The sequence below is a fragment of the Ostrinia furnacalis genome, unplaced genomic scaffold (assembly GCF_004193835.3).
Source record: "Ostrinia furnacalis isolate ACB-3 unplaced genomic scaffold, ASM419383v2 OfSCF0312, whole genome shotgun sequence".
Taxonomy (NCBI): domain Eukaryota; kingdom Metazoa; phylum Arthropoda; class Insecta; order Lepidoptera; family Crambidae; genus Ostrinia; species Ostrinia furnacalis.
This window is the reverse complement of record NW_021130551.1, coordinates 986,898-1,014,291: the sequence shown is the minus strand read 5'-3', so window position 1 is coordinate 1,014,291 and position 27,394 is coordinate 986,898. Positions and strand designations below refer to the sequence as shown.

Sequence of the window (27,394 nt, the reverse complement as noted above, 5' to 3'; positions counted from 1 at the left end):
GATCCGGTATTGACGGTGGCGCCCCACTGTCAATGTCATGCATAGGACAGTTCAGTATTTTGGAACTATAGTACACTGGATTTAGGAAACTTCAAAAACCACGTGTTGTTTGTATCACGCTGATAATGTGGCAGTAGTGCGTGTGTTAAGTTCTGACAGTTTACGTGAATTAATTTCCACAGACGATCTTTATGGTAAAAGTCAATTAAAGATTTTTTGTATGGATGAGATCTTTCAGATTTAATTTTTGAATTATCACTTCTTACAAAATAGGCTCGTTCGAGAAAATAGGAATAGGTTGTTTTAATGTTAATAGTTATTGATAAATAGTTACATTGCTCTCCTTTAAAGTAGCTAGGTTTTAGCAACACTGGGACACCAGAAGCTCCGGAAATTGGCAGATCTGAGGTTACAATACTGGTTCTGACGAAAATTATTTAAAGTCGACTGCATACGACAACACAACATTTTTTGTAAAATAGAACTACAATAAAATAAGATGCCAGTGTCTAGCTTGATGTACCGTACCTGTACAATACAAAAACTTGTGCACATTTTTTTCTACAGAAAAAAAGATCTATAAGGCACAAGACCTATCATTATAATAATAATAATGACCTAATTCACTGTCAGAACTTCACAAACACTGTGGCAATACTCGACGTGTTACTTGTAAATGACATTACCTAGACGTCCGCCATTTTGTTATTACGTGATGACGAGCCTGGGGGTAGGCAGAATCTCCGTGTGCTCGCCGAACATTAGGGCAGCCATCCACTTGAGCTGATCTTCTGTTACCGCACCAGCGATAGTGCACCCGAACCATGGGCGGTCTTTTCCTCTGTAAAGGTAGATATGATAAAGGTTAGGCAGAAGATCCTGTAAGTACCTATCTAAATATATACAGGGTGTTAGGTAAATGGGTATATGAGCCGACACTAGCCCATGTTAACATGGGCATATAAATGGTATGGTGAAGTCAGAAAATTGATATCTTCATTTTAATTATTTTAATTTTCATACAAATCGGATCTTATAAAATTTATTTTGTATGAAAATTAAAANAAATCGGATCTTATAAAATTTATTTTGTATGAAAATTAAAAAAAATAAAATGATGATATCAAATTTCTGACTTCACCATACCATTTATATGCCCATGTTAACATGGGCTAGTGTCGGCTCATATACCCATTTACCTAACACCCTGTATAACTCAAAGGTGACTGACTGACTGACTGACATAGTGATCTATCAACGCACAGCCCAAACCACTGGACGGATCGGGCTGAAATTTGGCATGCAGGTAGACGTTATGATGTAGGAATCCGCTAAGAAAGGATTTTACGAAACTCCACCCCTAAGGGGGTAAAACGGGATCCAAGCGTACGAAGTCGCGGGCGGCCGCTAGTTTCTTATATTTTATTTACACACATACAAGAGCTGCATCAGGGCCCCGATTGCGCTAATTTGTAATGTCAAATCATTTGCGTTTCATCTCCAGTCACCCTCCATTTTCATTCCAACTGATGTACAATTCGGTATCGTGATAAAGTTCACGCGTAAACAAAATGATTAAGTATACACTTTTCATTAAGAGTCCGAACACCTTATTTTTGAAACTAAAATTACTAAAACACAGCAAAATATTCGTGAAGCGTTTGAATTGCGTTTGAGAGCTTTCTGTCAACATTAACGTTAAGGTGCAGTTGTGCTCCGTTTACATTACATCTTCTTTTCAACTTACTGTCAAAACGATACCGCGATACGAATTTATCAACTGATTTTCGTTCGTCTTCCAGTCGCGTTGCAGTTGAAATTTTTTAGCGTAATCGGGGCCCAGTTGGAGGCGTAAGTAGTTGGGAATGGTTATGTCAATGGACAGAAGGTCCAGAAGATTTGACTTCACAGAAACTACAGTAATGGGACGAGATATACTCCTATTTGTAAACAAAAGGAAGTGCCGCAGTGGAAACGAGAGGTAGGAATAGCCCATTTCATATTTAAAAGTTTTTGTAAAATGTATTACCTACTAATTATACGAGTGACAACAAATGGAAAGAGAGGTGGAAATAGTTATTCACATGCTTGAGTAGAGGATCCTATAGCTGGATTTTGGCTACAAAGGAACGGTAGTGGGAACGAGTAGGAAAAAAGATCTTGTTCACACTGCCTGACTACACTTGAATTTCCTTATTTAAACCACAATCTGTGAAATGTTTGTAGCCTCGAAGAATTCAATCTGCATAGATCGTGCCATCCACGAAGACGCCCCCACCATTCTTCCGCTAATGTTTGAGTGTTATCGGTACACGCGAAATTATCCATGAGTGCACACGTACCCTACAATAATGACGTTCGGATTGCTCGGATCCATAGATCACAGAAAATAAAGGGAAATGTGAAAAGGGGGCGGGGCCGGTGTCGCAGCAATATGCTCAAAAACAGAACACATTGCCCGCGACAGCAATGATGACATAAGTGACATCATATTTTGTCAAAAAGTTTATATTGCTTGCATTTGGTACTACAAATATTATAATGAGCACATTCACACTAACATAATGGACATGGTGCACAATTTTTGTTGAAGATGCCAAAAAAAACTACAAAAAATTAGAATGAATACTGTATTTTTATTTTTTTGATATCTTTAAAAATTACTGAAATATTCAAGCTCAAAGTGCGCTCTTCCGCTCGGAGCGATTTTCCGCGCGGATTTTGAAAATGTGACGTAGTAACATGAAAAGCAGCATGCAAGATATTATCTGTGTACAATGGTTAGAATGGTTAGTAGGGGAGCCGAAGCGGGGATTTCGGGACTTACTAAAGAGTGGCAGACTAACATACAAGGAAATACTTTGTACCTGGTTGATTACCTCTAAGTATGAATTTTTGATATAAAACGGCATTAGTTCTTATGCCTCTCACCCAAAAAATACCTCAATTAAGCCCAAATTTGAGACCGCAGCCAAACTTTGAGTGACGATGGAAACTAGCCTAGATGGAGGTCACATGAAATTGAACTTCTGCTTCTTCATTGATAAAGACTTATCATTTACCATACCTTATAATTTTGTATTCCATTTTCAAGTCACTTTTTTTTCGCTTACTGTTTAAACAAAACGTGGTAAAATTTTATTTTAGTTGGAAAAAGACAAAAAGTGGTAAATGGGTTAACGTGCGGGGGCTGCAAAATCATGTTGTAACGTCACGCGCGAATATTGGAAATTTTTGAAAATTTTAAAAAGTCCGTAAACTTCTCGAGGCTCTATCTTCGGTAATACTGGATGGATTGAGGTGAAATAAAAACTAGTGTAATGTGTGTGATCTAAACTTTAAATTAAGTCATAATTTAACTTAATATTACAACTTATGCGTGTTGTCCATTGATTCAATCGCACTTCACTGCGTATGTAGTGGTGTTGTACGTACATTACTTGCAACCTGGTAGGTATGCGGATGAATAGTAGCACTGAATGCAATGTGTGCAAGACACTCTCGTCGTATTGTTTTTATTTTGATTACTCTGTATGTGTGAATTTCTAATGCGACAGTGAGTCGAACTCAACGCATTAGTTGGCATCTCTCTAGATCGGATAAAACTCCCCGCATCCCGCGCTTCCCTCGACCAAAAATTGGTGGGGAGCGTCTTCGTGAATGAACTCACCTCTTCTGTTTGTTATTACGCGGAATGAAAGTGATGGCCCACCGAGACTGCGGGTTCCGTTTAGGTTCGTGCCCGGTGTACCATAGGATGTCTTTCACATTCCATTCTTCGATCTTGTGCGAACCCTGTAAAGAAAAATAATATTGTTTCTATTTAACAGCAAAATGGAAAAATGCATCAAGCTGTTTAATATTTCATCTCATCAAAATCAAAATCAAAAAATATTTATTCAGTTTAGACCACAAGTGGCACTTATGAATGTCAAAATATAGTAAATAACAAAAAAGAAAAGGTAGCCCTTATATGGGGCACTTTACATGTCTCCTTATCTTTTGGGCCCATCTTCATCATCATCATTTCAGCCACAGTAGTCCAGTCATTTAAGCTTAAATTAGGTAAGAATCTCGGAATTCGAGATACCCAGCTGTAAGTCTGTAAATAGTTGTAGGTATGTTGACATCCTAAAAGTTGTCTCAAAACCTACATATGGTAGGGTGTAAGCAACTATTAAATTTTAAGGTCAAAGGTCACAAAAATCGTTTTTTTGCGCTTTTTTTGGAAAAATCTCATTTCCTATGGGTTTTTGCTATTTGTATTTATTATCAATATTGTAGAATACAAAATTCTCTACAAATTTTTTTCAAAAAAATTTTTTATACGTTGAACCGTTTTCGAGATATTATAGTCGGCCGCTAGTACTTATAATACATCTGTAGAGAGGTCAATTCTGTACATGAAATATATTTTCAAAATAACTATCAGGGGGTGATTAGTGATCGATACTGATGCCAAAAATGCAATCAGTAAAATTTTTGTCTGTCTGTCTGTCCGTCTGTATTCTCTGTATGTTCCTTATAGAAACAAAAACTACTCGACGGATTTTAACGAAACTTGGTACAATTATCCTTCATACTCCTGGGCAGGTTATAGTATACTTAGGAATTCCCACGGGAACAGGAATTAGCGGGAAAATCCTTTTGTATGAAAAATCTAAACCGCTTAAGTTAGACGCTTGAAATTTGGCATGTAGGTAAGTATCTTTTTTTTTTTTTAATTTGGGCGCTTCGAATTTCATAGAGAGCGCGGCGCTATCGGTTTACGCGTTGCTCTCTCCTACGTGATTTGGAATTTTAATTGTTGAAAGATTTTAGGTTGCTAACTATGTTTTCAATGTGGGTGGTAAATGTTGTTATAGAATCTTGCTTAGTTATAATTTGTTGGAAATTGAATGGGTCGATGTTGTAAATTTGGCAAACTATAATTATGGCTAAGTCTTGTTGATTGAAATCTTGGGCAGTCCAACGAGATGCAACATTGATTGGGTGATTATATTATCACAGGGACATGTGTCGTTGTCAGTAATCTTGAATATGTGGAGGTATTCTTTATGGTATCCGTGGTTTGTGAGTAACTGAGTAATAGAAAAGGAGGGTTTGATATGTGATATGAACTCGATAAGATTTTCATACGAAGGGAGCCAGGATTTGGTGTACGCGCAATTATCTGGTGTAGAGTAGAGTTTTTTGGATTCCTGTTCTGATATTATTTATTTTTGTGTTTAATGTAGCTTATGGGAACTTTATTAAAATCAGGAATTGTCTCTAATGAAGCCGCAGCCTTAGCAGCCAAGTCAGCTGCCTCATTACCACCAATGCCTACATGAGCCTTGACCCATATTAACTCTATGGTTAATCGTGCAACATGAGCTTTATGGATTAAGTGGTGTATATTAACAGCAAAGTAAACTTAAAGCTTAGTTACAATAAGGAATTCCCGAAATTACCACGGGAACGGGAATTAGCAGGAAAATCCTTTTGTATGAAAAATATAAACCGCTTAAGTTGATCTGAAGTGATGCAGTGACTGCGCGCTCTCCGCCCTCTATCTCGAAAACGGTTCACCATATAAAAAAATTTTTTAAACAAAATTTGTAGAGAATTTTGTATTCTAAAATATTGATAAATAAATACAAATAGCAAAAAACCCATAGGAAATGAGATATATCTAAAAAAGCACAAAAAAACGATTTTTATGACCGTTGACTTTGAAATTTAATAGTTGCTTACACCCTACCATATGTAGGTTTTGAGACAACTTTTAGGGTGTCAATATACAAGTATTTACAAACTTACAGCTGGGTATCTCGAATTCCGAGGTGAACTTACTATAATGACTGGACTACAGGACATCTTATGGCCTAGGCCTATATTCAGCACTAACATAGGCCTCCCCCAATGACTTCCACATCACACGGTTGGTAGCGGCCTGCATCCAGAGCCTTCCTGTTACCTTTATCAGGTCGTTCGTCCACCTTGTGGGTGGACGTCCCACGCTGCGTCTATTGCGAACATTTCATGTTTTGTATGTTAAATGTAATTAAATGTTCTATGACTTGATACAAAGAATTCTACCGAACGAAGGGCTTGAAAGTCACTTTCATACCTGTTTGTCCTTGAAATAGCAAAGTTTGCTATTTTGTACTTCAAACATGTGCAATTTGAAGGATCTCATAGATTCCGTTGCTAGCTTCAGTTCTCCGCAGACGAGGGAATTGGAGTGCCTCAGAGCTTCGATCTCGTTTAGTATTTTATTGTCTTTCACTAGAAGGTAGTTGGCTTTTCTGTCTTCTTCGTCCCAGTAGCCCCACCTAAAACAAAAAAAAAAGAAAGAATTAATCATCAAAGTAATGACAACAAATCAAGCAATGGTAACTGATTTATTCTTAAACTAGCTTTTGCCCGCGGCTTCACCCGCGTGAAATTTAGTTTGTCACAGATCGTCATAAATTATCCTACGTGTTATTCTGGGTTATAAACAATAATACTGTAAAGTTTCATCAAAATCCGTTCAGTAGTTTTGCGTGAAAGAGTAACAAACATCCACACAAACTTTCGCATTTATAATATTAGTAGGATTAGTAGGCACAGTCGTCGACACGATAAGAAGAAAAAGTAGGCACAGGCCTAATTATCTCCCCGAGAAGGCATCGAAAACGGGCATAGTAGCAGACATTTTTTAAATATTTTCGCAAAGAAATTTCTGTACGTAGTACATATTATTACTATTCTGTGGTAGGCGTCAAATATAAGAAAATTAACACTACTAAAGCCCGGTCTGTGAGCACGTAGAATTTTGTCCAATGACCCCAAGCTACCCATCCGCGCACTGTGCGGCGGGCGCCCGCAGTAAGTGTGCGAGCGCGACAGCAACATAATTACGCGCGAGCGATAAGGATGGGTAGGTTGGGGTCATTGGACAAAAATCTACGTGCTCACAGTCACAGACCAGACTATACCACCACTGATACATGATGCAGACTGCTACCAACTTCCAATCTGGAAAACATTGAAGGAGTCCTGTGTTCAGCAGTGGGCGTCCTGTAGCTGAATAATGATGGCGATCAACTGATGATGAATGAGTTTACTGACCTTAACACCACATCAAGGACCACCTCATCGATGTGGACTATGCGCCTCATAGACTCGTTGCAAATCACTTCCTCGATCATGAGCTGATGTGACTCCATGTTGGCTTTCTCACAAAGCTCTATGCATACATCTGCACACGTCTTGTTTGGCGTCAACTGTAAATAAAATAAGAAGGTGTGTAGCATCAAGAACTCACTGGATGATAAAGTTAAGTTTGCAATTGCAATTACATATCGCTTCAGTTATCAGTCAGCCAAACTAATTTCACTTTTTAAAAATCCCAATTAAGAAAGCAGCTTCCGATTCCAATGAGGTCTCCGGCAACGACTTAAGACATCTAGAACACTTTTCGATCGAAATTAAAATGTTTGCCATGAATTTCATTTAACCAATCATACACCAGATTGCAACCCTTTCATATTTTTATCGACAATGGTGATCTGATACGTACCGTAACTTGGTGACACGTGCTTCTGTTCTTGACGTAGATCCACGCTCGGAGGTCTCCCGCAGCCTTCTTCGGCGCGGGCGCCGCTGCCCCCAACACCGTCATTAGAACGCGACGGACTGCTGCTTCCCGTCTCTTTTCCGCATCAGTGGGCTCCCACACCGCTTCGAAATTCGCTATCAGATCTCGAACCACGAACACCTCTCTGGTGGACCACGCAGTTTGGAGTTTGTCGCTTGTCTGAAAAAGTGAGTAGGTGTGTCTTTGTGTGATGTTCATTTAATTATTTTTGTACTTTAGCCACCGTAATTATAAAAATTATTCACTCGTTTAACGCTTGTTTATAGTGACGTTAAGTATAAAAACGTCACTTTACTGTTCAACGAGTGTAACTTATTTATTTATTTAGTTTATTCAGAAACTCAACAGCTATATTACATTTTTTTAGAATATTTTTCTTACAATGGTGGCACTTAAGCTAAAAAAGAGTTCCATGACATGCAATAATGTTCGTACATTATAATATCTATTGTTATTAATATTCATTTATACATTTCTTTCTTTCCATATACATTATACTTACGCAGGGTGAAACCGAAAGGCACCGCCAAGCTTTAGGAGCGACTAAGGATTAGTAACTTAATTTAATTTAATTTAATTTAATTTAATTTAATTTAATATAATTTAATTTAATTTAATTTAATTTAATTTAATTTAATTTAATTTAATTTAATTTAATTTAATTTAATTTAATTTAATTTAATTTAATTTAATTTAATTTAATTTAATTTAATTTATTAGTAACTAGCTTTCCGCCCGCGGCTTCGCCTGCGTGGAATTTTGTCTGTCACAGAAAAACAATATCGCGCGCGTATTTGCTCACCGTTTAGACCTACCCTGGACCACGACAAACATTTTAAAACCAAAATCAGCTCAATCGGCCCAGCCGTTCTCGAGTTTTAATCAGACTAACGAACATCAATTCATTTTTATTTATATAGATAGATGTACGAAATTACTGATTTGCACATTAAACCTGTCTATACTGTTAGTCATTTTCAGGTTTACTCTTGATTTTCTCTAGGCATCCAAGGTAACAGAATAATTTTGACTTTTACTTAGAGTGATCCTATATAGGATCCCAATAAATCTGATTTTTACGTATAATATTTGGACAATAATTAGAAGTGTTTTCACCAACAGCCAGACAGTTTTGACAGTTCCAACTCCTTGCCAGACAGTTTTTTTAGGGTAGCTCCCAAAGCCACGATGACCCAAACTTCAGAATTTACCAACATTATATCCTATATTGGGAGCATACGCTGACAAACTTTCAGCTTTTATAAAATGACGTAGGTCTGGCGTTCACTAGCTCTTAGTCTATAACTTACGACTGCAGCGGGCATGATGGTGGGCGCCCATACAGACGCCAGATTCTCCGCGCTCATTTTGTTGGCATGCGCCATAGTCGTCAAAAAGTGCAGGTGCGCGAACAGTTTCCTGGCGGTGTTGCGCGCGACCAGAGGCAGTGACGTCATCACATTGCGGTACTCCGCGTGGCGTGCTGCGTCCTCTTTTATCTCTGGAAAGAAAGCGATGGGAATCAGAATGAGGCGGAAGCAGCAATAGGAATAATATTCCATGTTACTCATATTAGGAATATCAGAACTGACGTCATACTGATTGTTGAGGCATCTTGGATGAAAGACGGGTAGATTGAGCTCAAAACGCCATAACAACTATCAAAAATGATGTTCTTGGTACAATGTAATATAAGCCTGATGGCATGCCATGTTGAGTAGATGATTTCGCTGTTGCCAGATGAATGAATCGGTTACAATTTTAATCAATTTTATAAGTTTTTATTTTTAGTTAAAAAAAATAACAGAACCCAGCTTACCCAAAGCAGTGGTCAAGGCGAGATGCTTCTCCTGAGGCACCAGGGCCTCTGGGAGGTCCCTAAAGAACCTCTTCAGGACCCCCGCCACGTCGTGCTCGGAATGCTGGCTCGGGCTGAGCTGCACCGACCATGCGTCGCGGCGGAACCTCGCCAGCAGTTCCGAAAGGACCGTACTGCTGCCAGCTCGGCGGTATATGCCCTCCGATAGGCTCCCTGCAAATGGTCAGTGCGACGTTTTTAAAGTCTGTTCGCCGAGAGTTGATAAAAAAAAAATATCAGAGGTTCTAAAGTCATTATAAATTACGGCCCGCTAATTATTTTTGTCGATATAATGAAAAAGTTGGTAGATTATTTGGCCTGGCCTTTTTTTTTGGCCTGGATTCTCGGCTCGGTTACAATTTAATTTTGGACTACCATTTATAAGAATGTTCTAAAAATACCAATTATCTACCAAAATACAAAACGATTTCGCACTACTAAATCATCGTTCTCTTTGCCTCAAATCTACCAAAAAAGTAGAAATCTACTAAAAGTGGTCACGCTGTGGCCGCCGCCGCCCGCCGGCCGGGGCGCTTGACGACAGCTGCGTGGCTCATACCATGGTACTCAGTGCGCGTTGTGACAAACGACGCCCGAAGCGACAGTCGCTATTACAAGACATTTCATAATATTTATCAACTCTCGGCGAACAGACTTTAGTACTTTTTAGAACGTTTTTCTGTACATTAGTGCTTTCATATTTTTAGCACTTTTTTACAGTTACAATTTTTACTTTTATTCTTTAACTTCTGTATTGTAAAAGTTGTAGATTAAACCATTTAATGGTAACAAACAATATTATACTTGTAGTGCTTAATTCAGGCAGCCCCTGAGGTTTGGAAGCGGCACGGGAGTGGTTTCTCGCTGACATTTGACGAAAAAAACACCCTCACGTGCTGCTCCCTAAGCGCTAGAACTATAGAATATAGTAGCAATCAAATGCCATCTAAAAAAGTTCTAAACTATTACTGAAATCAAATTGACCGAAATTGACCGTTTATGACTTGTTTTTGACCAATTTGACCGTAAATGACGGTCAGTGAATTTCAGCCGCTTTTTCAACACTACACAAGACGGTGTTTAACCGGTTATGACGGAACTACTACTCTGATAAGTGAAAGTAGCATGTGAATCTAGTACACAAATGTAGATGGCACTAGCGCCGTGTAATGTAGTACATTTTTCTACGATAGATGGCGTGACAGGTAGCATCGCTCGCAGACCAGTGTTTTATGAAGACGGGTAATATTACAAGCTTTTATTTATACAATTTATTTTTACAAGCTTTTATTTACTTTTACATATCTGGCTGGTGTAGGCAAATCTAGTAACTTAAAATTGACCAACTTCCCGGTTTCCAATTGAGATGAAATTTTGCATGCAAAGGATGACAATGCAATATTATGATAACATGGAGCTGATCTGATGATAGAGCTGGAAGGTAGCCATAAGAGCTCCGCAATAAAATAACACAAGCGTATCGAATTTGGGCTCATTTAATTCGTATTGATGAGAACTTTAATCCTATACATACAGTAACCATCAGGGTCTTATGATGGAGCCGGAAGGTGGCCATAGGAAATCCGCACTGAAACGACACAACCCTATCGAGTTTGGGCTCATATAATTTGTATTGACGAGAACTTTAATTCTATATGGTCCTTTCAGCTCCATCATCAGACCAAAGTTATCATATTTGATTGAAATGCTCGCCAATACGAATTAAACGAGCCCAAACTTGACGAAGTTCTGTCGTTTTATTGCGGAGTTATTATGGCTACCTTCCAGCTCCGAGTTATGATATGGGATTGAAGTTCTCGTCAATACGAATCAAATCAGCCCAAACTCGATAAAGTTGTGTCGTTTTAGTATGGAACTCCTATGGCCACCTGCCGGCTTCATCATCAGACCCTGGTGGTTATCATATAAAATTTAAGTCCTCATCAATACGAATGAAACGAGCCCAAATTCTATGGGGTTGCTTGTGTCGTTTTATTGCAAAATTCCTATGGTCACTTTAAAGTTCCATCATCAATCATCAGACCCTGGTTACCATAAGATTAAAGTTCTCGTCAATACAAATTTAATGAGCCCAAACTCGATACGGTTGTGTCGTTTCGGTGCAGATTACCTATGGCCACCTTCCGGCTCCATCATCAGATCCTGATGGTTACCATATAGAATTAAAGTTCTTGTCAATACAAATTAAATGAGCCCAAACTCGATAGAGTTGTGTCGTTTCAGTGCGGATTTCCTATGGCCACCTTCCGGCTCCATCATCAGATCCTGATGGTTACTATATAGGATTAAAGTTCTCATCAATACAAATTAAATGACTCCAAACTCGATAGGGTTGTGTCGTTTCAGTGCGGATTTCCTATGGCCACCTTCCGGCTCCATCATCAGATCCTAATGGTTACCATATAGAATTAAAGTTCTTGTCAATACAAATTAAATGAGCCCAAACTCGATAGAGTTGTGTCGTTTCAGTGCGGATTTCCTATGGCCACCTTCCGGCTCCATCATCAGACCCTGATGGTTACTATATAGGATTAAAGTTCTCGTCAATACAAATTAAATGAGCCCAAACTCGATAGGGTTGTGTCGTTTCAGTGCGGATTTCCTATGGCCACCTTCCGGCTCCATCATCAGATCCTGATGGTTACCATATAGAATTAAAGTTCTTGTCAATACAAATTAAATGAGCCCAAACTCGATAGAGTTGTGTCGTTTCAGTGCGGATTTCCTATGGCCACCTTCCGGCTCCATCATCAGATCCTGATGGTTACTATATAGGATTAAAGTTCTCATCAATACAAATTAAATGACTCCAAACTCGATAGGGTTGTGTCGTTTCAGTGCGGATTTCCTATGGCCACCTTCCGGCTCCATCATCAGATCCTAATGGTTACCATATAGAATTAAAGTTCTTGTCAATACAAATTAAATGAGCCCAAACTCGATAGAGTTGTGTCGTTTCAGTGCGGATTTCCTATGGCCACCTTCCGGCTCCATCATCAGACCCTGATGGTTACTATATAGGATTAAAGTTCTCGTCAATACAAATTAAATGAGCCCAAACTCAATAGAGTTGTGTCGTTTCAGTGCGGATTTCCTATGGCCACCTTCCGGCTCCATCATCAGACCCTGATGGTTACTATATACTATTAAAGTTCTCATTAATACAAATTAAATGAGCCTAAACTCGATAGGGTTGTGTCGTTTCAGTGCGGATTTTCTATGGCCACCTTCCGGCTCCATCATCAGACCTTGATGGTTACAATATAGGATTAAAGTTCTCATTAAAACAAATTAAATGAGCCTAAACTCGATAGGGTTGTGTCGTTTCAGTGCGGATTTCCTATGGCCACCTTCCGGCTCCATCATCAAACCTTGATGGTTACAATATAGGATTAAAGTTCTCGTCAATACGAATCAAATGAGCCCAAACTCGATGAGGTTGTGTCGTTTTAGTATGGAATTCCTATGGCCACCTGCCGGCTTCATCCACCCTGTATAATGCTATGTATGGCGCACTCTGCGTGCGTGGAAAAAGTTTGTAGTTAGGTATTACTAGCTTTCCACCCGCGGCTTCGCCCGCGTGGAATTTTGTCTGTCACAGAAAAACTTTATCGCGCGCGTCCATGTTTCAAAAATCGGGATAAAAACTATCCTATGTCCTTTCCTGGGACTCAAACTATCTTTATGCCAAATTTCATCAAAATCGGTTCAGTGGTTTAGGCTTGAAAGCAAGACAGACAAACAGACAGATAGACAGACAGAGTTACTTTAGCATTTATAATAATAATATTAGTATAGATAGTATAGAAGTATAGATTATTCCAGTCAATGTAGTCTTAACTTTGCCATTTTGAGGTGGGTAGCTGAAACCAATGTCAGTCATTTGCGTATATGCTTTCACAATAATACTATGTAGGGTTCTGAATCACCAGAAATATAAAAAAGGAGGATGAAAGAAAGAGAAAGAAGGGTTCAAAAATAACGATTCCCTTAATATTTCTTTAACAAAAGGAGAAAACCTTAAACAAATCAGTGATAGAGAATTAAATTCTACACAAAATTATCTTGTATTTTTTTTATAGGTACCTACTTAATACCTATCGTTCTGAAAGCATAAACGCATATTTTGGCGTTGGTTTCAGCCACCAACCTCAAAATGGTAAAGTTCAAACCCATTAACTCGACTATACTCTTTGTGTAAGTACCATGGGCGTAAATGAAGCTGATGCATTTGTCGACTATGGTTGGCACGTCTTCCTTGGTGAGCTGCTGGTGGTGAATTTGCGCGCCGTTGTTGAACGCCGCCAGGCGGATCATGTAGCGCCAGCCCTGCAAAGAATTCGGCTCGTAGGTCTAGGGTTCCACACCACACAAGGTTGAGGGAACCCTTCTATAGTTCCAAAATACTGAACTGTCCTATGCATGACATTGACAGTGGGGCGCCACCGTCAATACCGGATCGCTGGTTCCGATTTTTGCCATGTTGGAAACCATACAGTTGAACGATGGTAGCGCCCCCCTGTCATTGAGTTTGGTGGGACAGTTCAGCGTGGGTCATCTATACTCGTATGATCACGCCGTCCGTTGTCTTTGTGACATTTGTAAAGGAATCAAAATCTGTTGAGTCATCTGAGAAATTTAATTTGCTAAAAAGCAAGATCTTGCTGTAAAATTAATAATGCTTGAAGTTTGTAACCTATATTTATAACTTATTATATTTATAACTTATTATATTTATTTCAGCTACTGAATAGGCTCTCGTGCATGGACGGGGCCAGGATGGGAACAGAAATAAATGTGGGAAGTACTAAAACTGCTCAGCTCGCATTTGGAAAGTCTTAAAGATTGAATTTAGCAAATAGTGTGTGACTTTCATGACCCTCAATGGTACAGTAAACAACTCTCATTGTGCTTATTTATTCAGGTACCAATAGTTACCTAAGGGTATTACCACAGAATAATAATAAGTACTGTATGTATTACCGTTACACGAGTCACATTATGCTTTAGTTCCTTTGTGGTTAAGCTGAGAGATGAATGATGATAATAAGAAGCACCTAAACGGCTGAAATACATAATCAAGTCAAGGTTATGCTTTTTTTTATAAAACTTCTTGAGTGCAAAAAACAGAATTGCCAGTAATTCTACTACTGACAACGCCATTCTAGTGGTGGAATTTTGGGCTGACGCTGTGTAGGTAGGACGTCCACCCACAAGGTGGACCGACGACCTGGTAAAGGTAGCAGGAAGGCGCTGGATGCAGGCCGCTACCAATCGGGCAACCGTGCGATGTGGAAGTCATTGGGGGAGGCCTATGTTTAGCAGTGGACGTCCTGTGGCTGAAATGATGATGATGATGATGATGTGTAGGTTTGTTGTCGACACGACCACTTACCTTCAATTCCCTCTCATGGGGAAACCTTAGATAAAGCGTGGCATGAGGGCAGTCGAGAAGAAGGTTGCCACTTCCGTCGGTAGGGCACGATAGCTTCGTCTCCTCGTCAGCTTCTTGTGTCACTGGGGACAAACATCAATATCATTGTTAATGAAGTCATCAATAATAATGTAAAAAGCTTGCGAATTTGTGAGGTTATGGGGGTAATCTATTTAGATTTATTAATCTATTTTCAGTACATTTGTACTGAACAAATTTTAAAAATTATTTTACAAAAGCCGCGTTATTAAATTTTGTGAGTGAACTTTCTGTGACAGAACTCATGTGGGCGGGCTAAAACTAGTCGAAATATTTTGTATTGTAATGATAAGTGTCAAAAATTACAGTCAACATCTACTCACATGCCTAATTACAGTGGGAGTGCTCATAAATATCGTAAGAGTAAAACGTATGATATAAAAATATCTCTAAACATTACAGTATGAACACGTTGGAAAATGTTGTGTAAGGCGCTTAGCTATGGAGACGCCGAGTTGCCGCCGGCTCGGTGTGAGCGACATAATTTGAAGTGACATTCTTTCACATTAGGTAAACGACGCATAAACACGCAGGAACAACTAGGTGTGACGTGTTAACATAGGTGTAAAGAGCTCAAAGTTTGCTTAAGGCGATTAGAGTCCTCAATCCGCGTCAAATGGGCATTTTGTAAAGCCTACTCCTCTTTTACTGCTGGACAGAAATAGTTGAAAAAAAAAATGTTATACAACAGTTCAAGGACTACATTTGTGACGTTTGAATTTTCGCTACGTCTCTTTATTTTGGATTAAAAAAATAAATACGGGACATCGATTTTTTACTTAAATTCCCTACTCCTCCAAAAGGGCTATGTTAATTTAAAAGATTTTTGCACGAATAGATTAGGAATTCTTGTTTAGAAAATTCAGATGTGTTTTCCAAAAAAATTTATTTCCTTTATGCGTCACATTCCGAGCTAAGAACCCCTACCTAACCGGTTTTTACCCCTGGTTTCCTGTCTCTTTCGTTCACAATGGATAAAAGAGAGAGGTTCTTCAATTTTCTCCCCTCGCCATAACATTCGGCACGGACAGACAGCGGTGGGTCAAATCGATGTCTTACAGCACCTATGTGTTGCTTTTATAGACAAAACTGACAATTATTATTATTAGAACACATTAGACTGTGTGCTGGGATTACGCTGAATAAATATACGCAAGTACCTATAACTCACTACACCAATCAATGTTTCATTTCAAATACAGTGTGAGTCACGTTAAAGTGTACATATGAAAATATGTGAAACTAGACCTATTTTTATCGACAAAAAAGATGTCAAAAATTTTTTGACATTTTTTTTTTAAAATTATAGATTTTTTTTCTTCCAATTCTCGTAAAGAAAATGTAATAACTTTTAAACTAAGAGGTATATCCTGATAAAATAAAAACAGTAATAATGCTAAATAACAGGCGATACTAAAAAAATACATAAAATACCCAGAAAATGCCAACAAATAATAAAAAATGTTCCTTTTTAAAGAAAATCTGCTTAAAAATTTGTATTTTTTTGTTTATTTGATAAACTCAAAAAAATGCCCCTATAATAATAGGTGGTTTTTATTACTTTGTATTATTTTCTATCGTATTATCTTTGTAAAACCAAAAATCGCATGTCTCTATCCCTATCACAAAATTTGCTATGATCGTTTGAACAAAGGCCTGCCACAACATTATTCTCCGCTACAGGTAGAGACAATTTTAATTTTAACTAAAATGCTTATTTTACTTCGAAATCTTTGGTTTTTATTTGAAATCTAACTTGTCTTTATCAAAATTATAAATCTAGAGCCATTTTCAGTATCGTTGTTAACGAAGCGTTGAATGGCGCGCCCGGAGAGGCTTAGTTCAAACGATCATTGCAAACGTTGTGATAGGGATAGAGACATGCGATTTTTGGTTTTACGAAGGAAATACGATAGAGAATAATACAAAGTAATAAAAACCACCGGTTATAGGGGCATTTTTTGGAGAAATTTATCAAATAACCAAAAAAACACGAATTTAAAAGCAGATTTTTTTCAAAAAGTATTATTTTTTATTATTTGTTGGCATTTTTTGTGTATTTTATGTATTTTTTTAGTATCACCTGTTATTTAGCATTATTACTGTTTTTATTTTATAAGGATATACCGCTTATTTTAAAAGTTATTACGTTTTCTGTACAACAAGTAATTGGAAGAAAAAAAATTCTATAAAAAATTAAACAAATCTCACAAAAAATTTGACCTCTTTTTTGTCGATAAAAATAGGTCTAGTTTCATCTATTTTCATATGTACACTTTAACGTGACTCACACTGTATATGTTTGTTTGTAATTGTTTCCAATATATGTAACCCTGTTATGTTATTCTAAATCTAAGTAGGTACCAAAGAAAGGGCCGGGTAAGTGAAGAACTAAGCAATTCCTATTAACTTAATAATAATAAAAACTATTCAACAAAACTCGCCTCGAAATAAAATCTATTTTAAGGAATCCTAGTCGTTGTGCCTATAGACATAGACTACCATAATGAACTTTGTACTTTATTTCGCCTAATCTTAGCAAGGTTGAAGTTTCTAGAGATATAGACAAAATTGTTATTGTTACGTTTATACAATTAAAGTTAAGGATGTACCTANAGATTCCACCTGAAGTTACCTACATATTACATGTTCAAATTTCGGGAACGGCTGAACCGACAATAACATTAGAAAATTTACGAAAAAATAAAAAATAAAAATATCCCGTACAAAATGTTCATGGATTGTGTTATTTTTATTAAATACCTTTACGCCTGACTTAAATGACACCGACATCAAGGTTCATCAATTCAAGTTTAAAATAATAGGCAGTAATGTCATGAAAAAAGAGCTTCTATTCTGTATCTACCTATGCCCGTGTAATTTTGATCGGTGTCAAATCGGAGTTTTCGTGCGGGGTACGCGGGTGTTGCGCGTGTCGTGAAGGTCAAACGCCCAAGGTCATTGAGGACTCTAATCGCCTTAAGAAATACCTACTTATAATACAAAATGTGTACTTAACAGCTTTTTTTTTGACAAATAAGACTTATATTTTATTCTAGATTATGATAATGGAAACCATGTTGTTATCTGATAAATACACAATTATTTTATGCTAATTGCTATTGCTACACTGCCAGGCGAACGTTCCTTCGACCGCTGAGCTGCGGATTACGAACATTCGTTTGAGATGCATCTAATCTCTTAAGTGCTGTATTAAAATCCTGATTATCTACAGATGCACATAAAAAGTAGAAGCTATTAGAATTTTTGAAAGTTAAAAAAAATCAAATGGTATGTTAGGTTCAAAAGGATTCTGATACGATTAGTTAAGCGTTGATTTTATAAAAATTCAACTATCTGACATTCTGAATGGACCTAGAATTAGGTAACCCTAAGATTAGGTTTCAAACATTAAAAATATAATATAAATGTCTATGGGTGGAAACGATAAGTGATCGATTATTTCTGAACTACACAAGATATCGAAAAACTTGTTAATGATCCTGAAAGTGCTTCACGAGCTCTATCAAATGGTACCTGTATATTATGGCGGTAAGATTACCATTTATATTCTTGTAAGATAAACATTTTTGTTAAAACGGACTGTTTATTAAATGAGCACAAACATTTAATTAGCCGTCTTAGAAAAGCACTACGTACCTATNGGCTCGTTTAAAAAAATGATATGAATTAATTTATTATCCTATGGGAGATTCAACATTTCAGATCTCTATTTAAAGGAAAATACGCAAAAGTTTGGCATTTCTTCCCTAGCACGAATACGAATTGTGAAAGTTAAGAGTTATATGAAAAAAAACTAAAAAGTCATTTGTATAGGCTCTTAAAAAGCACTTTTACACGTCCCAGTATTAACCCTACCACCATTACCCTACACTACGCATGAAATAGGTACCTAATATTCTTATATACCAAACATGACCCACGGCCATACTCCCTTGGCAAAGGGGATCGACTATCAGCCTTAGGCCCGGTTTCCACCAAAGCAGAGCGGAACGGAGACGAGAGATGTACGACGAAGCTGGCAGGCTATTTCCACCAAAGCGGAGCGGAGAAGAGCGCAGCGGTGCTGAGACGAGAGGAGATGCGTGAGCTGTGCGTAGCTGTTANATCTTACGTGAAAAAGACTATAGTCCTTACATTTTTGAGTCTCCACTACAGAAGATCGAGCCTCTCTAATTTACTAGAGAGGCAAATGGAGGATTTGATCTACACTCACTTCATTGGTTTTCGACCTTATTACAATATGCAAAGAATCTACAATGAAGTAATCTTTATTTCTCACGCTGATTTGACCCTTATTTCAATAGACCAAGAATCTACAATGAAGTAATAATTATTTACCTGGTAAATAGCACCGCATTCCTTGCACTGAGTGGCGCCAAACTTCTTCTGTCCCGCGTCGATGACGTATTGGTCGCTGGTGGTTTTCGGTAGACGTTTCTTGCCGTTTTTGTCCGAACCTAATAAAAATAAATAATAAATATTTATAAGTAAAAATAAGTATTTAATAGCTTCTTACGTTTTTCACGAGCTGAGTAGGGGTGTTTCTATTCTACTCTGCCGAACCCACATAACTATATCGGGCTATATCATATTTACAGTGTTTGTGTAGGTAGTGACCACAGATCACAGAAACTAAAGGGAGATGTGACAAGGGGGCGTGGTCGGTGTCGCAGCAATATGCCCAAAAACCAGGGTTCGAAAATATCCGATATTTATGATATATATCCGATATATATCGGATATATATCATAAATATCCGATATTTATGATATTTATCAGATATATATCTGATATATATCATAAGAATATTTTCGAACCCTAGGTTCGAAAATATCCGATATATATCCGATATTTATGATATATATCCGATATATATCGGATATATATCATAATATCAGATATATATCCGATATATATCGGATATATATCATAAGGATATTTTCGAACCCTGCCAAAAACAGAACACATTGCTGCAGACGTCATAATTTAAACACTTTACATTGCTTGCGTAGTACTAAAGATTATTCGAACGTTGAGTACTGATACCGCAGTGGTTATTGAGCACATATTTTGATTACTTTGTTTGTGTCAATTTCTAATGCGACACTAAGTTTCGAATTCAGCGCATTAGTTGGCATCTCTCTATATCTCTATGGTACTGACCTTTGCTAGTAGGCGTACTAGTCCCAGGGTTGGGATTGCTGAAGATCGGGAACAATTTCGTCGACTTGTCTTCTTTCACAGTTTCGTCAACTGGCATCGTTGTCGTGGCATCTGCAAATAAACTTACGACTTTAATAAAGTATAGTTGACAAATCCAAGTCTTTATTTATAGGTACTTAGTTATGAAATAACACTAATTACAACTAGATGAAATGATGTAGAATCAAATCAAAATCAAAATTTTCTTTATTTGTTTAGACTAATTAAATTAGTTCTTGCAAATCGTCAAATGCTCTTAAGGAGCCTATACATGTCTCATTCTTTTTTTGCCCTACCAGCGCTTCGAGACAAACATTTGGCAAGTGCTGAGAAGAAGCGCCGCAACAAACTCAGTCACCACTGTCTGCCGGTTTAAAAATATAAAAAAGTAGGAAGTTACAATACATTCGGAAGCAAGTTACTTACCACGCGCTCCCGTTGATAGAAGGTGGCCTTTAAGACGCCCTTCTAGTACGAGACCGCGTGGCAGTTTTGAATATATTTATTTAGTGCCGTGCTAATTTCTAGGTTAATTGTTGCGTTTTGATACATATATATTTTTAGTAGTATTTAGCTATGTGCTGTTCAAACACTAACGTGTTCTAACTGCTAAGATGGGGATTTGTAGATATCAAAAGGACTTCCACTGCTTCCACATGAACATAATTTTGCAGATCTTAAAAGATCTTATAGCCACATGAACATAATTTTACTTGGACACATTTTTCGACGTAAAATATTTTTATATTTAACTAGCTACGCACGCGTGAAATTTTGTTTGTCACAGATCGTCATAAATTATAGCCTAAGATATGTTATACTGGATTATGAACAATAATACTGTAAAGTTTCATAAAAATCCGTTCAGTGGTTTTTGAGCCTATTCATTACAAACATACAAAAATAGGTACAAATCTTTCCTCTTTATAATATTAGTATAGATAAATTACAGTTTCATGCTGTTAGGTAAGCATCAAGAAACCTAATCATTTATGTTAGATTGACCACACAGAAATTAGTCTTAATAACAGGGTTCGAAAATATCCGATATTTATTATAAATATCAAAATATCGGATATCTATATATATAAAAATGAAACCCGTTTCGCGTTGTCACGGCATCACGTGTGAACGGCTGAACCGATTTCGATAATTCTTTTTTTTAAATGTTTGTGGAAGTCCAAGGATGGTTCTTACGGAAAAAAATATTAAGAAAATCTCTACGCTAAGGCGGTACGAAGTTCGCCGGGTCAGCTAGTTTATGATATACAGGGTGTTTGGCGCATCGTGTGCCAAAATGATTTGGCGGATAGAATGGGTCATTTCCTATATTTTCAGCCCCCATAACACGTTCCATGCCAGGCGGCTACTTTTAAATTAATGTTTTTAGTACTTTCACCAAAATACCCAAATCGCATCATTTAATTTCGATTTAAAAAAAAACTACTAGGCGCAGCTCTAAAAAAAATAATTTGTTTTGACGTGCATTAATGTAGGGTTGCATCAAATCTTAATTTACTGGCAAATATCATCTACTTTTTTTTTAATTCAGCTTTGAAGTTTTCCGAAAAGTTAAAAATGGACTGAACATTTAAGTTTACATAGGTATAAATTTTTTTTTAAAAGAGATAGCGATCTTCGAATTTTATCAAAACTTCTCTAGTCTATCCTCATTTAAACGGTATACTAATCTTGTTTAAATAATTACAACAACTTCACAAATTCCTTAAAAGACAATGCCGGAAATTGGCGTCTTTTTTTTTTCGCGCGGCCATCGACCAAACTTTGTTTTTTGATTACAAAATAGTGTAATAAACCAAACCTACTATGACATGTATACCTCTAAACTCAGTCTGAACTGAGTTACGAGCATTAGAAGTTTGATGATTTTCATACTAGATTTGCTTTTTGCGCGCAAAGTTTTGTAAGAAATTGCAACAAAATAGTGAGATTGTATGTGTAAACAAACAATACCATCCATTAAAGGCTCCAGACATCAGTATGGAGCAGAATCAAGATACTGGGCAATTACTGTGCTTTGATGTGGGCAATTAGTGTAAGTAATGGGCAATGACTGTACTTTTTGGACGATTTTAAATTTATTTCAATATTTTCTAAGTTACGTAAGTTTTAACTAAAAACTGTTAATATTCTGTTTAACAGTTTATTGAGTTATAAGAAAAAAGTCATAAATGGTCGATAATTAAAATACTTTCTTTAATTTTTCATCTCAATGTGTTTGAAATCTTTAAGTGGGCAATAGCTATACGGTTTACCCTATTTGTAAGGGATAGCCGCTAGGGCCGGTCAACGCGGAAATGAACAGTCCTGCTCAAATCAAGGAAATTTATTTGGACAAAAAAATGCCCTGACAGTTGTAAAAAAAGGTATCAAAATGTATAAAAAAGTATAAAAACAAAAACCAATATAAAAAAGTTTAGTCCACCTATTTGTTCCCAACATTATATATACTAATATTATAAATGCGAAAGTAACTCTGTCTGTCTGTCACGCTTTCACGCCTAAACCACTGAACTGATTTTGATGAAATATGGCATAGAGATATGGTTTGAGTCCCGGGAAAGGACACATTTTTATCCCGGTTTTTGAAACAGGGACGCGCGCGATAAAGTTTTTCTGTGATAGAAAAAAATCGACGCGGGCGAAGCCGCGGGCGGAAAGCTAGTTCTTTCTAAGTGATGACTGAAAAACGAAAAGTTATACCCATGAGAGTTGATCTCCTAAACATGTAAAAAAATTCTTATAATGCAATCCAAGTGACTACTGCATAATAAACACAGTCATTTACCTTCGTTATTGTGGAACAGCTCGGGCAGGTAGAAGAGCTCGGGGATGAGCTCCTTGACGTCGGTGGGCGAGTCGTTGGTGATGAGCCGCCACGTCGTGGCCAGCGAGTGGAACGTGCGGTCCGGCATGTCGAAGTTGTTGTCTGCACAAGAATTAACACAAAAGTAAGTCAATCAAGATCTAATTGTTGAATGTTTGATTTTTGAGAATGAAATAGGACCACGGGCGTACTCGGGGGAAAGGGAGGGCAACTGCTTCTCTCTGGAAGTCTCGCAGAAAATTACGAACTTGCCTAAAAGCGCTACAGTCGCTTTGAAGGAGCTAAGTTAAACGGTCTGACCTAAAAAAAATGTGACTTGTCCCCTCCAAAGCAAATTGCGCCCGTGGACAAGACAGGGACCTCTTCGATCTTGAAGTCCTAGGTGCCCAGGGTGACCAATAGGAGAGAAGTCCGATAGTGGCGGGTTGAAGTGACAAGTCTAACTAGGAGAGTAGAAAGAAAGAAAGAATGATTTATTTGGCACACAAAAAAGAAATAATAAATCAGGACATTAATATGGAAATAAAAAAAAAATTACAATAACAATAATAGATAGAGAGTAGGGCGGCCAATGTCCAATAGTGCAGTGAGGACACGCGGCAGTACCTTGGTAGTTGAGGAACAGCTCCGTGAAGGGCGGCAGGCGCACCAGGTAGTGCAGCACGCCGCCCGAGTTGCTGTACAGCGACGCATAGTGGTGCGGCTGCCGCGCTACCACGGGGCTGCAGCCCTCGCGCCGTGCCGCCTTCAGGTCCTGAAAACAGGGCCAGAAAGTTATAAGTCATTAAAAACAGAAGAAACATAATGACTGTGCGAAATTAAAACTAAACAGCAACATATTCCGATTTACTTGAGCCAAATGAAAGATTTGGCCTGTTGCCAGCCAGATCCCATTCTGCTTTGCCAGACATAGACAACAATCTTAAAACCTGCGCAGACAGGGGCTGTTCTCGCGGTACTTTTTTTCCCTCAATATCAGTTAAACTGTAAATAACGCACACAGACAACTAAAAACCAGACTCAGAAACGGGACTTTACTAAATTACAACAAATCAATGCACACTGTGTACGTGAAGTCCGCAGCAAGTTATAAGCGGACAATTTTGTCACGATTCAGGGATTCTCCTTTGTGGACAAGACTCATAACCTCGTCTGCGCCAGCCTTAGGCTGCGTTTCCACCAGAGATGTGAGAGGATGCGTAGCGAGGGATGTGTTCGCAAAGAACCAATAGAATCGCTTCATTTACTTCGCCTCGGTAAAAGAAGCGATTCTATTGGTTGTTTTGGTGGAAACGCAGCCTTAAACGTGCACTCACATTGTAGGTGTTGATATAGTGTTGCTCCCGACTCTTGCGCTGCACAGCCATGGGCTTGGTGAGGTCTCGGAAGGTCTCCGGCGCGGTCAGGTCTAACACTCGGCTGGTGTAGTCGGCCAGCACGAAGGGCAGGACGGGGTACTGCATGAGGTCGTTGTAGGAGCGGCCGGCGAGCCCGTTGAGCCGCATGAGGTACTCCCAGTTGGTGATGCTGCCGTTGCGCCACTGGTTCATGGCTTCAGCTAGCGTGTCTTCTTCTTGTCTGGAATAAAGTAATCTTATCACAACAGACAGAAGACAGAAATTTTGAACGTCAAAATATAGTAAATAAAAAAAAGGTAGCCCTTATGGGGCACTTTACATGTCTCCTTATCTTTTGGGTCCTACCAGCGTTTGAAGACAAGGGATCTTAAATAAAGGCTACAAGAAAGCGCTAGATGTAGGGCGCTACGAACTGGTCACTGGTCAGTCTGCAAATAATTGGGTAGATATCTCGGTAATGAAATAGAAATTCTATTCCATTAAAGAGATAATAAAAAAACGTATTTTTTTTGTTTTTTTTCCCACTCACATATTGACGGTGGAACATTAAGGCTGGGTTGCACCATCTTACTTTAACTTCGACAAATGTCAATAAGTCTGTCAAAATTCATACATGTATTCATGGTTAACGTTATAGTTACGATCAAAATTAGGTAGTGCTACTCGGCCTTAGTTGAAATATTGCGTGACGTCATGCCTTTGTAGATTTTTTACTGAGAAGTGACGTCACGCGACATTTCAAGTCAATGTCGGACGGACTTAAAACTTTGTCACCTAGCCTATTTGGGGGAGGGCCATGTTCAGCGTGGTTTTCTGTTTCTGAAATGACGACTAACAAGATATCTTAGAGCGGCAATACACGGACCGCTTGAAGCAGTCAGGGTCAACAACTTCAAGCTGTCGACTGCACAGTGAACTGCAGAGTTCTATGAACGCACATACACGAAGCGCTCGAGCAGTTGCAACTGATTCGGGCGGTCGATAGCTTGAAGCTGTCGACCCTGACTGCTTCAAGCGGTCCGTGTATTGCCGGCCTTAGGTAGTTATAGGAAAAAACTTACTTGTTCGGCAAGTGGCAGTTCTTGAGCGCCTTGAGGAAGTTGGCGCGCTCAGCCTCCGAGTCGAAGGCCAGCAGTTGAGCGTGTCCGGACGACAGGAACAGCTCGACGGCGCGCTCCTGCAGGCACCAGCGCCGCGTGCCCACCGCCGTCACGCTGCCCAGCGCCCAGCACTGCGCGCGGCCCGGCGCCCACGGCTCCCAGCTGTCGTCGTCCGAGCCGCTGTCTTCGGGCACGAAGTGGATGGATCTTGGATAAGAATAAACCATATTTCAACGATGACGTAACATACGTAGCGGATCTGAGGTGCAATTGCTGTATTCTGTCAAACGCCTAGGTATAGATGACCCACGCTGAACTGTCCCACCAAACTCAATGATAGGGGTCCGCTACCATCGTTCAACTATATGGTTTCCATCATGGCAAAAATCGGAACCAGCGATCCGGTATTGACGGTTGCGCCCCGCTGTCAATGGATAGAATAGTTCAGTATATTGGAACTATAAACAGATTTTATCGTAAGTTTTGAACTGTCAAATGAATATGATTACTTTACAAAATTGCACCTCTAGTCAGAGGTGCACCAGGCAGTCTTCCAAAAAAAAAAAAAGGAGATGGCAGGAGATCGTGCGTAGAGTATCTGCCTCTACAATAAACGTGGACACCTCAATATAACCAACCACTATTACTCAGCTAAGGAGAAGAAAGTATGTAACGACATTTTTAATAATAATCTATACTTATAATAAATCTGTAGAGAGGTCAATTCTGTACATGAAATATATTTTAAAAATAACTATCAGGGGGTGATTAGCGATCGATACTGATGCCAAAAATGCAATCAGTAAAATTTTTGTCTGTCTGTCTGTATGTTCCTTATAGAAACAAAAACTACTCGACGAATTTTAACGAAACTTGGTACAATTATTCTTCATACTCCTGGGCAGGTTATAGTATACTTAGGAATTCCCACGGGAACGGGAATTAGCGGGAAAATCCTTTTGTATGAAAAATCTAAACCACTTAAGATAGACGCTTGAAATGGCAATGCCAGATTTTGTATGGTAAGTGGCGTCTTTTTTTTTTCGCGCAGCCATCGACCAAACTTTGTTTTTTGATTACAAAATAGTGTAATAAACCAAACTTACTATGGCATGTATACCTCTAAACTCAGTCTGAACTGAGTTACGAGCATTAGAAGTTTGATGATTTTCATACTAGATTTGCTTTTTGTGCGCAAGTTTTGTAAGAAATTGCAACAAAATAGTGAGATTGTGCGTAAGTTTGGTTTATTACACTATTTTGTAATCAAAAAACAAAGTTTGGTCGATGGCCGCGCGAAAAAAAAAAGACGCCAATTTCCGGCATTGTCTTTTGGCATGCAGGTACCTTATTAAACTTAAAGCTTAGTTACAACAGGATATTGCAAAATTCCCACGGGAACGGGAGTTAGCGGGAAAAAACATTTGTATGAAAAAATCTAAACCGCGTAAGATAGATGAAGGGGGTAAAACGGGATCCACGCGTACGAAGTCGCGGGCGGCCGCTAGTAATAAATAAATATCCTTGGACTTACACTGCGCTTCTAGTCCCAAACTAAGCAAAGCTTGTACTATGGGTACTAGACAACGGAGAGGGTAGATTTTAAGTTGGAACGCCATATACTTGTTCAGTTGCAGCTGTTGACAAGCTTATGAGGTTATGATCTTGCAAATGCTCGTGTCAATTGAACATACGTGCAATGACGTCTTAATGATACGTTACCTGTCAGTGAGCAGCAGCTCGCCGCAGGTCTCGCTGTCGTGCGTGACGTGCGTGACGCGCGCCATGCACGCCACGCACTCGTTGAGCTGCAGCCGCGCCGCCAGCCCGTCGCGCTCCGTCGCATACGCTGTTGCCGACAGTACGTGCGATGACGTCACAGT

The 27,394-nt window shown here is 38.6% G+C and overlaps 1 protein-coding gene across 1 annotated transcript; it reads right to left on the bottom strand.

Annotated features, from left to right (window-relative positions):
• LOC114359214 (arf-GAP with Rho-GAP domain, ANK repeat and PH domain-containing protein 1-like) lies at nt 1–27,349 on the bottom strand. The gene is made up of 16 exons (XM_028313513.1): nt 27,234–27,349; nt 25,473–25,718; nt 24,370–24,631; nt 23,660–23,807; nt 23,015–23,155; nt 20,167–20,277; nt 19,356–19,460; nt 14,902–15,023; nt 13,712–13,835; nt 9,447–9,659; nt 8,938–9,128; nt 7,550–7,786; nt 7,099–7,253; nt 6,113–6,317; nt 3,671–3,795; nt 1–841 (listed from the first exon to the last, which is right to left on the bottom strand). The coding sequence occupies exons 1-16, from the start codon at nt 27,296–27,298 to the stop codon at nt 709–711; spliced, it is 2,583 nt and encodes an 860-aa protein (XP_028169314.1). The 5' UTR covers nt 27,299–27,349; the 3' UTR covers nt 1–708.
• Between the last annotated feature and the right edge of the window lie 45 nt (nt 27,350–27,394).